The 12,192-nt window shown below is 35.5% G+C and overlaps 1 protein-coding gene across 1 annotated transcript; it reads right to left on the reverse strand.

Annotated features, from left to right (window-relative positions):
• Positions 1–1,076: 1,076 nt before the first annotated feature.
• LOC137727336 (allene oxide synthase 3-like) lies at positions 1,077–2,920 on the reverse strand. The gene has a single exon (XM_068466203.2). The coding sequence runs from the start codon at positions 2,753–2,755 to the stop codon at positions 1,301–1,303; it is 1,455 nt and encodes a 484-aa protein (XP_068322304.2). The 5' UTR covers positions 2,756–2,920; the 3' UTR covers positions 1,077–1,300.
• Between the last annotated feature and the right edge of the window lie 9,272 nt (positions 2,921–12,192).

A 12,192-nucleotide genomic window follows, 5' to 3' on the forward strand; every position in this document is an offset into this window, starting at 1 on the left:
TTAAACACTTATTTATCTTTTGACTGGTTATCTTTTCCAAGTCTTAGCTAGTCCTTGATTCTTTCGCCGAACGAGGTCACTTCATCAGCTGTCTTAACGAAATGGAGTATTTTATGATTGGTTACTTACAAGTATCATTTAGAGTTCAGCATTTAGATGGTCAAACATCATTCACCATAAAGACGCTCAGTTCCTTTGAGCATCGTTGTCTCTATAGTTGAAGTGGTCAAACCTGGTGCAAAAGATTGAACTTCATAGCATAAAGTATAACCTTGTCTTCAGGTTTTAGAAGCCATGGCCAAGATTGTTCATTTCACGGTCGAAGTCGATTAGTGTAAAAGTCAACAGTGTGTTTCATCATCACACCACCCATCCATCTTATTCGCTCATTGAGCTCGGTAGAGAATTAGCACGCTCGCTTCAGCAATCATCTACAAAAGAACATAGTTAGCTAGTAGATTACTTAGATTATGTTTATATAATTTGTTTAACTAATTTTTAGTTTTCATTAAGGCAAGTCAAATTTAACTTCGAGCTTGGTAAAAAAATGAGCTGTGTCGAACTAACCATAAGCTCCATCCAATTTTCAGTAGGACTACTTTTTTTTTTTTTTTCATTTATTTAAACACCATTCCTTCTATGAAAGGGAATGAAGAACTCAAATTTAAAAGTGTACTGGAGATAGAAATGGCTGAACTCATATAAGAATTATGGTTAAAATTAAAGAGGACTTTTTTTGTATTGTTTGTCATTGGCAGTAATTTAATTGGTAGTTTGAGCCATACATGGCCTAGGGCCTTGGAAATTTTAGTTTCTTTTCTTTCTTTCCTAGTAATTTGAAACTTTTTTTTCTTATGAACAAATGATAGTATCTACATTAAAGGGGTGGAGGAATGAACTAAGTCTCACACTGAGTTAATCATAATAATGTAGTTCAAATTCGCATTTGGCGATAATCGAACCTAAGATCTCTCATTTACAAGTGAAGAAGAATAATACTAAACCATCGTACTACGTGATAATTTGAAACATTTTTTAGACCAAAACAACAAAACACTACAAAAGAAAATGGCATAGAAAAATAACGAAACATGAAATTAACCACTTTACATTCAATTCTTTAAATACAAATATACATATCACTAATCACATTTTGAGATCCACAAATCAAACAATTTAAAGCATATAAATTATTAAGACGTGCAAGGTTATTACTTATTTATAGGTATATCGACTAAATCACCATAATATCTTATATACGTTGAGAACAAATAAGTTATATATTTGACCATGACCAAATTCATGAGGCTTTGGTCAACGTTTTGAACGTCACTGATGAACCCAACAACACCGTGCCCGAATCAACGGTAAATGTGTCGTATCGAAGGAAAAACTCCACCAACATTAACCTAGACATGAGTACCACTAGATCTTTGCCCGCGCATTGCTTGTTCTCAGCCGTTGGATGATCATCCGCCTGACGACCGTTGGACCAGTAAACATACTTCAACAGCTTCTCACCCTCCCCAACAAACCTATTGCCCACAAACTCCTCCGGATTCTCAAAAACCTTTGGATCCTTCCCCACAAAATTCTGATTTCCAAAAATCATCTCTCCTTTCTTGATCTCAAATGTCGCATCATGGCTATGTACCACGATGTCCTCCTTGGCCTTCCCGTACTGGTACGGAACTGGAGGTTCAATCCTCAAGGCCTCAAAAACCACGGATTTGGTCAAAGTCATCTTATCCAACACGGAGAAAGTAATCGTACCTTCACTTTCTTTAACAATGGTCCGGATTTCATTTCGGAGCTTGCGGTGCAAATTCCCTCCTCCTGATGCAACCCACTTGATCAAAGCGGGAAACAAAAGCTTCATGCCACCAAATGCATTGAAGCCAGCCAAAAACAAAAGATTGTGACAAGTTTCTTCTCTTGAAATTCCGAAATTACCCTCGGCCAGGTCCAAAGCCGAACCCGCGGACTCGTAAACCGCATCGTAAAGCTTCTGATAAGCGGGCTTGACGAGAAAGGCAGGGTAGGAAAACGTGTGCAGTAAGAAATCTTCAGCAAACATTAGAAACTTGGGTAACCCAAATGTGATCTGAGGGGCAAGTTGGGGAAAGAGCCAAAGTGTGACCAAGCTAGGCCCCTTGGATCCTAACGTTGTCTTTGACGGGCTTTGACCACATAACAGCTCGAACACGAAATTAAATGACATGTCGTCGCTCAAATTGTTGAAGTCTGCCTTGCCATCTTTGGAGATTTGTTCTTCCAATTTGGGAAAGAGGTCGGAGAGAGAGCTTTGGAAAAGGGGTATGAATTGGTTATGTTTAGAAGCGAGTAGGGATGCGAAGTAGCGCTTGAGAGTGACGTGGTTCGGCTCGGAGGGGTCTAAATAAGCACACATACGGTAGCCACCGGTGTAGGCAGTGGAGGGCATGTAAGTGCCATCCAAAACATCGCGTTTTGCGACTTTGGTGGTGTCAAAGAGAATGGAGAAGCTTTCGGCGTCAAGAAGAGCTATGACTTTAGGGTTTGGGGCAATGAGAGCTCCGGGTGGCATGTTGGTACGAAAGACTGTGGATTGGTATTTTTCCATTCTGATTTTGAAGAAGTTGTCTCGGCCTTGGTTGTAGAAGTAGTCGTAGCGGTCTTTGATGGCTCCGAACAATGGCATGCCATAGTCGCCAGGGATCGGCTTCAATGGAGGGTTGCTTGGTGATGAAGAAGAAGAGGAAGAAGAAGAAGACATGATTGGTGAGATTTTGATTTGGAGTTTGGAATTGGGTTTTAGAGGTAAAGTGGTGGGATAAGTTGTACAAGGTATTAAAACAATGTGCTTGGTTTTGCAACTTAGTTTCAATTATTTGTATGTAGTAGGTTATAATGTTATCTGAGTTAGGATTTATATATGGAGGGGTCACTACTAAAATGAAAATTGAAGAAATGGTCTATAAAAGTTGCAACAGAGACTAGAACGTTTTAGACTCAGAGTTTGGTCCATAATGGCAATGGAAAGTTAAAACTTGAAGGAGATGATGAAAACAAACGTGGATGAATTAATGAAATTGGAAGGAAGGTGATGGTATATAGTATTAGTATTTTTGTGTCTCTGTTTATCTAATGCGTTGGTAATATATATATATATATATATATATATATATATATATATATATATGTGTGTGTGTGTGTGTGTGTGTTGGGGCAAATACGTGGCACCACATCTTTTACATAAATTTTGACACATTTTTTATAAGGTGCCCACTTTGTAATGTATTCTATTAATCCGAATCGTCTATCTTTTTAAACATTATTCACAGCTTATCCTTATAAGAAATTAGACAAATTCAAAACCATTAAGACATTCATTTGTAGGGAAGAAAACAGACGAATACGATCCTTAAACTTTAATCTAACGGTCATATGGTTTCAGATTTAGGTGATTTTTGTTAGACATGATATTTGAGAGAAGACATAAAAGTAGACGGTTTGCATTGTTAAAATATATTACAAAGTGGCACAAAAACGTGTATAAGAAAGTGGTGTCACAGATCCATTGCAATATATATATATGTGTGTGTGTGTGTGTGTGTTTATCCGAGTTGGGATTTACATATGGAGGGGTCACTGCTAAAATGAAAATTGCAGAAATGGTCTATAAAAGTTGCAACGGAGACTAGAACGTTTTAGACTCAGAGTTTGGTCCAAAAAAGCAATTGAAAGTTAAAACTTGAAGGAGATTATGAAAACAAACGTGGATGAATTAATAAAATAGGAAGGAAGGTGATGGTATATAGTATTAGTATTTTTGTGTCTCTGTTTATCTAACGTGTTGGTAACACACACACACACACACACACACACATATATATATATATATATATATATTGGGGCAAATATGTGGCACCATATCTTTTACAAAATTTTTGACACATGTTTTTATAAGGTGCATACTTTGTAATGTATTTTAGTGATCCGAACCGTCTGTCTTTTAAAACATCATTCTTAGCTTATCTTTACAAGAAATTAGATAAATTCAAAATTATTAAAACATTCATTTGTAGGGAATAAAATAGACGAATACGATCCTTAAACCTTAATCCAACGATCATATGGTTTCAGATTTGGATGATTTTTGTTAAACATGATCTTTGAGAGAAAACATAAAGGTAGACGGTTCGGATCGTTAAAATATATTATAGAGTGACACAAAAACGTGTATAAGAAAGTAGTGTCACATATCCGTGGCAATATATATATATATATATATATATATATATATATATATATTTTATATATTTATATATTATACTAGTATTTTGGGATAATGACTCTTTTCAGAATAAAAGTCTCGCATAAGAATTTTGGTAAGGCCAAAACCAAAACAACGCAAAATTGGAATTATGCGATTTTGTCCCAGTTCAAGATTGTGAGGACATAACGCAACAGATGAAACATGTTTGGTTAAATTGATTAAAAGAACCTCGTGAGGCAGCGGACACACGAATGGTCTCAATTCTCACGTAACTTTTCTTGTCCAAACCATAAAGAGATTTTTCAGTATGACCGGTACATAGAATGATATATCACGTGTTATTATATAAATGATGAGATATGTGTGTTAAAAAATTAATAACTTAAAAAATAAAATTTCTTACCATTTCTATAAAAACACATTGTGTATCATCCGTGTTCTCATCACAATGAAAATTTTCTCCAAACCATGGCGCTGAAAAGTTTCTTCTATTCCATGCATGATGATTCTGAATATTAACACAATAATTTGGTTACACATTTTCAATTTGAGTTAATTTTTTGTGCATGATTACATTGGAAGCAATAACACAATAATTGGGTTGCTTGAAAGTATTTTATTTTTTCTTCTCAAACAATAGTTAAATTGGATATTAAATTGGGGAGCTAATATGGTTCGAATTCATGCCATAGTACAAAAACAATACTCCTCTCTATACTGTGATAAAAGACCACTTGCGTTGCTTGAATGTATACTAAGGACATGTTATATAACTTATTGTTTTTTGTCATGTAAGCTAAAATTGTGTATATGGTTTGAATATAAATTGTAATTGTAATATGGCACTATGTGCCATTTAGGTTGAAATTAAAAGTTATTGAGGGACCGTTTACAGCTTCTCCTCGTCGTCACTTTCAATCCCCTCATTGGCTAGGTAGCTGCTAGGGCTCATCATTTCATGTCTTAGGTATATAAAACATTTTACTTGTTTCTGCGTTTATGCATGTGTTTAGTACTGCTCTTTGTTACGTAGGGAAAAGAGATCATATCCGGATTTATTTTGTAGAGATTCCCACATGAGGGAAAGGGATCTTCTTTGGATTTATTTTATAGAGATCCTAAAGATTTTTATAATCTAATCGTTTATCGTACATCGTGCGATCAATTTTTGTCAGATATTATTTATGTTTAATTTTAAATAAAAAAATGTCAAATAATTTCTAATTGTACGATACACGATGAATAATTAAAAATCCCCACAAAGTGGATTTGTATGGGATCCAATTCTTTATATAGGGTCAAATACAAAGAGACATATGAAGAAGAGCATTACCGTAGCTAGATGCGTGAACAACTTGATCACATCGACCCTGGTGTCCTTGAAGAAATTTCCTCATCTGGTTAACTTCATTCATATATGTCCTTGCTGTAATAAATATTTCGTTGATTCTACGTAAATTATATATATTATATATAGGTCAAATCAATACAGATTTGAAAAGAGTTGCCAGCGCCATGCGAGAAAATTTCCAGCCTCTGCTCTATGGTCTACCATCATGCTCGGTTGGACTTGGCTATAATTTAACAGATAAACATTGAATGACTTGGATTATTATGTGAAAATTTTTAAACATTAAATGACTTAGATGATTATGTAGATTATAATTAATAAGGAAAATACTAATTTAAATTAAATAGAAATATCTAACACAATCAAAATAAAAGGAAAAAAAATCAAAATTTGAACAGACAGACAAAAAATGTAAAACCCACAGCAGCGAAGAACACCCAATTAAGAAATTCATTTTTTCTGGATATATATATAAAATAGCGGGCGTGCTAATTTGTTGTGAATTGTATAATGTACAATGGAAGTCTTTGATTAATTTACAATGGAAAAGTAGGTTATGTACTCGTTGATTTAACGAGTAGAGCCACGATTATCCACTCCTTCAGCCTCCCTCTAGCCACAAATTTGGCTTCTACACCAAGAGTGGGTTTCGAACTCAAGACCTCCCGTTTTTAGTTTTAAAGAAGTCTTGTAATCTGTCATTTACCACTGAGCCACCAACTCGTGGTTGTTCATTCTTATTAGGATACTATTATTATTTGGCTTAAGGAGAGTCACTCCTTTTAAAAGATATATAAATAATTAGAACCCATACGATTAGAAATTTAGAATTATTAAAATTATTGACAATCCTAACTCGATTTTAAAATCTCCAATGCGTTTTAAAATCTCAAATCGAAACCCTAATTTGATTTCAAAATCCTTAACTTTATCATTCCAAAATAAACATGAAAATATTCAGGGTCAAGAAGAAATTTCTTACCTTTTGGGCTTGTACGACGAGAGAGGGAGTCAGACGCGAGAGAGGAAACCCTTATTTTTTACCCTTTAGGCTTGGAGGTATGCTGTGGTCTAGGGCTGGGTTCGGTTCTAATCGGTTCGGTTTTTTCTCAAAACCGAAACCGAACCGAAATTTCGGTTCGGTTCGGTTCGGTTCAATTTTTTTTCGGTTCGGTTTTTCTCGGTTCGGTTTCGGTTTTTTTTTTTTTTTTTTTTTTTTTCTCCCTCCAAAATTATTAAAAAAAAAAAAGGAAATATGAAAGTTCACATTCAAAGCCACTTCTTCAAAGTCATCCACATGAAAACCTACAAGTATGAAATCAATTTTACACATATTCGGTTCGGTCAGAAACCGAACCGAACTGAACCATATTCGGTTCGGTCCGGTTTTACCCTTTCGGTTCGTTTTTTTTTTCGGTTCGGTTTTTTCGGCCTCGGTTCGGTTTGGTTTTCGGTTTTTTTCGGTTTTCGGTTTTTTGAACCCACCCCTACTGTGGTCTATGGTGCGGTGTCGATGGAGGAGAAACACACAGAGAAAGGGAATCGATGTAGAGAGAGAAATGGAGTCGTGGGAGGATCATGAGTGAGAGTTTTTTTTCCTGAGTATAGAGAGAGTTTTAGTTTGTTCAAACGATTGAGATTTAATTTCAATCAAGGTTCTAAAAAAGGTAGGCGCTAGTCAGTTGGCGATCTTTGTTCTAGCGATTAGGTGGATTTAAGTAAATTTATTTTAGTATCATAAAAATAAGCGTCTATTTACACTTAAAAAATAATTGTACTTGTCGGACAAAAAAAGAAGAAGATGAAATTCATTAAAGCTAATAATCTCAGTAATTAACAAATTTCAAATATAAGAATGGATTTCACAACTAAATTAATTTAGGAAATTCCTTTCAATAGGTTACACACGTTAACCACTTTAACTTAATTAGTTAATTAAAAAAAACTTGAAACCACCTAGTATGCCGCCTAGACCGCTTAGCAACCGCTTAGTCTATCCCCAATTAATTTTAGTTACCTTTTTTCAAAATCTCCACAAACATTGATTTCAATCATATCCAAAGGCTACAAATAATTCAAATATATAAAAATAACTAAATTAAAATATTAAAAAAGGTCGGTTAGTATTACTGAATAAATGTGGAGTGGCAAATCTAACTCGATACCGAATTTTTTGGGACTTTTGGCGATTCGGGGTTCAGGTTCACGTTTCAATATTATCTGATACGAGATTGGGTTTGTTCGGTTCGAGTTCAGGTAACAGGGGAAATTTTCTAGCCCTACGTTGTCACATCTCGGCCCGGGGCGGGACGACTTTCCGGACCCGCTCCACCACCGTAGCACGATATTGTCCGTTTTGGGCTTACCATTCCCTCACGGTTTTGTTTCTGGGAACTCACGAGCAACTTCCCAGTGGGTCACCCATCATGGGAGTGCTCTAGCCCCCTTCTCGCTTAACTTCGGAGTTCCTACGGAACCCGAAGCCAGTGAGCTCCCAAAAGGCCTCGTGCTAGGTAGGGATTGAAATATACATTTAAGGATCAGAGCTTGATTTTAATTTAAATAAGTAAAATTTAAACAAATCTCTTTCATCATCCAAATTTTTTTTTTTAATCAAATCATCCAATATCTTTGACTATATTGATACATTGAGGCAAACGAGCCAATTATTAAGAAATTAAGCCTAATTAAAAAAGGTGGATGTAAATAGTAATTTGACAATCAAGCGATTTCCTAGTGGTTGAGTTGTCAACGATAATTTTAAAAGATTCATGTGATGTGAATCAAGATTAACGAAAACTTGATGGACGTATATAATGGAAATTTGCAAATGGAAATGTGATATAATTATGTATGGTTTCGATAGCTGCACCATAAATCATTCCATTTGACTCGATCTGATTGTGTTTCCAAGATCTAGGGGCGCGCGATTCTATTTGTATTTCCATCCATTAAAGAAAAAAAAAAAAAAAACTTTGAATGCGATCCTATCTATGAATATTCTTTGATCGAAATCTTGTTGGTTTTCAATTTTTGATCGAATTTCTTGAAATTAATGTGATAATTTATTTATACGTATGTTACTATATTTTTTAAATTAAAAATTAAAAATTGAAATTTATGGTTGTTTATATTAATAAGAATTTAAATAAAAAACTGTAATTTGTGGGATTAAAAATATTAAAATATAAATATACTTATTGTGTGTGTGTGTGTGTATAAACATGGGTACATTCATCAAAATTAACCAAAAATTTATTATACGAAAACATGGGTACATTATTCAAAATCATAAAAAAAAAAAAGGTTTAATAACATTATTAAATTTCTTCGATTAAACTTGACATAGATATATTCTCAAATAAAATAAAAAAGAATGTACCCATATAAGTTTAAAAATGGGTTAGAAAAAAATTGAAAAAATTTTATGACACATTCCAACCCGGAATGTCCACTAGGACTCCGAATCAAGCTTTGCTGGCTGACACCTGGAATGTGACGAAACCATAAAGTGTGATAATGTGTAAACTATGAATAAATTTAAACCTAGAAGTGCCTAAATACATGAGTGCGCGGTGAGCGGGTGTAGACCCATACACACGTGATATAGACCATAAGTAGAGTACAGTAAGGTAAGATAACGATTAAACCATCACAAGAAGCCACCTGTATTGGGAAGTGCCATGAATCCTCATCGATACGGAAACTTTACTACTAGAACCTGGAGGGGTGCAAAATAGAAAATGTGAGTGGGCGAAAACAAAGCTTTTCAAAAACCATTCACTTATCAAAAGTAATAACCCCTCGCCATAAACATGTATAATTTCCCAGAAAATATAATACATATCTCGGAATAGTAACATCCATATGTATGCCATGCTCAAAAACTCAACATAATGAAATAAGTGAACCAGGTGAAGTAAATCCACGAAAAATAATATGTCAGCCGGATCCACCTATTGCGGCCAAAAAACAAGGTTTTAATAAAGATCTTCTAAACGTTATAACCTCTCGCTGTAACACCTGTATAATTTCCCAAAACATCATACTATGTATAAGTATGAAATCAATTGTATACTATCAGTAAATCCAAAAGTATACCGTGATACAACATCTCATCAGCAATATAAACTATCAGATACTTAATAATCCATGCTAGCATGTAAGTCAGAGTCATCTATAGTGACCTGTACGACTCACCCATATCTCATCAATCAATGCTAGCACGTAAGTCGGAGTCACCTATAGTGATTTGTACGACTCACCTATATCTCATTAATCAATGCTAACATGTAAGTCGGAGTCACCTATAGTGACCTGTCTCATCAATCAATGCTAGCACGTAAGTCGAAGTCACCTATAGTGACCTACTAGCACGTAAGTCGGAGTCACCTATAGTGACATGTACGACTCACCCATATCTCATTAATCATTGCTAGCACGTAAGTCGGAGTCACCTATAGTGACCTGTATGACTCACAAGCAACCTGTAAGACAATGTCGGAGTTGCCTATCATTGTAACCTGTACGACAGTGTCGGAGTTGCTTAAAACATAAATGTAGTCATGCCATAACTCAATCGTTACAAATAAAATGTAATCATAACCATGCATCTCACATTTCACAACATATGCTCACCTGAACTTACATGTGCGTCCTGCGTTCACCTTCGTACTTCAAAGCACTCACAATAATTATGCGCAGTAATATACCTATGGATATGCCATGATGCGATCAAAACTTAACCATATCGTAGTGCTTTCAAATATATATATATATATATATATGTACATATAATGTGGTGTAAAATGCACAATCTGTAACGCCTTACTCCCGAACTATTTATTTTCGGGAATAATTATCGGTGACAAACCCAACTAAACACTAGCTTAACTAACTATCAATACTTACAATTCCTTACTTCAATTTCTCTAATCCTCACACACTGTTTTATGACTACATTTAACCAACAAATCATAAAGTTAAAACTCACATTTTCACCAATTCCTTCATATTGCTTAATTTCCCAAACAAGGCTTTTGTCTCAAATATTGTATGGTTGCATCTAACATCTCGTTAGACTGCCTACGTACCCTAAACAGGGATCAAGCCATTCGTAGTTCACATATCCAGAATTTAAACCAAATCCGAATATATTCATTTAATCCAACATATACTACAATCGTATTAAAATTCAAACCACAACAATTAGGTCTCAAAAGCATAATTAGAATAACAAGTTCGCAAAAAAACACAATGTCGGCTTCCTAGCCGTGCGCCGCCACACTAGCTGTTGCAGGTGGCGGTTGGGCGCCTTGGCTTGCCGGAAAACTCAACTATTTCTAAAAATTCTCAAAACTTACAGAAATGAAGATCTCAAAGAGTAGAGCAAACCTTATACCTGTGGCTAAATCCAATTTGACCTAGAAGGGCTCCAATTTGCCTTGAATCCACCGGAAACCCTAGAAATAGGTGTTCTTGATTCGTCCTCAATTCAACTCCGACGCTCCAACCAAGGATTGGGCATTGTTCTAGGCCTCAAGGGAAGTCTATTGGTGGTGTTAATTGTATGAAAACCTTTCAGGTTTGGTGGATTGGAGTCACGATGTCGTCGCCCCCTACGATTTGGATTCTACGAAATCAAAGCCAAACATCTTCAATTTTGGGTGTAATAGGTAGAGGGAACAATGGGGAATGTTTTCCCAGTGGTTAGGTGACGTGGTTCACCGGAAGAATGGCAGAAAATGGCCGAAAAATTGGTGGAACAGGCCGGATCCGAAGGTTTGCACGGACCAACCCATGTCTCCCCCCTTCTTCTTCTTCTCTCCTTTCCCCTCCTTTCTTCCATTTCTGATTGGACCATCCTACCCTCTCTCCTCTCCCTATTCATCCAATTCCCTCCTTTTTCTTTTTTCTCCTGTTCCCTCTTCTTCTTCCCCTGTTTTCTTTCTTTTCTGTTTTCCTCCTTTTTCCCAGCCACCCTCACCAATGGCATATAAATCCTTTAGTAATAATAAAAATATAGTGTAAGATAATTAAAATAGTGATTCATTCCAAATACTTTTGGGTTCGTAACTCAATAAAACTTTAACCATAACTCCAGATTCACTTTTACTTGTGCCTACGTGTCTGTAAGATCAAGCTCTATCCGACTATGTCAAGAAACATGACAAAATATACAAGAATCACATACGTCCTCGAAAAATCACGCTTTGCCCATAGGGCAATTCCGTAATTACGTATTAAAATTATAAAAACCATAATTTTTAGGGATGAGTTGTCACATTTTATATATATAAAAAAAAAGGGTACATTTTACATATAACAAATTGGTATATTTAAGAATGAGTACATTTTAAGATTAAAAATTTGAAAAAAAAAATACATGAATGTGTACATATAAGATTAAAAAATTTTAAACATTTTTTCAAAAAAGCTAATGTGTCACATCCCCGCTTGGGTCCCCACCACAACCTCGGCTCGACTCCATCGTAGCACGATATTTGTCCGCTTTGGCCCCCGATCACGCCCTCACGATTTTGTTTCTGGGAACTCATACGAGAACTTCCCAGTAGGTCATCCA

The sequence above is a fragment of the Pyrus communis genome, chromosome 10 (genome assembly GCF_041283825.1).
Source record: "Pyrus communis isolate YQ-2024b chromosome 10, ASM4128382v1, whole genome shotgun sequence".
In the NCBI taxonomy this organism is placed as follows: Eukaryota; Viridiplantae; Streptophyta; class Magnoliopsida; order Rosales; family Rosaceae; genus Pyrus; species Pyrus communis.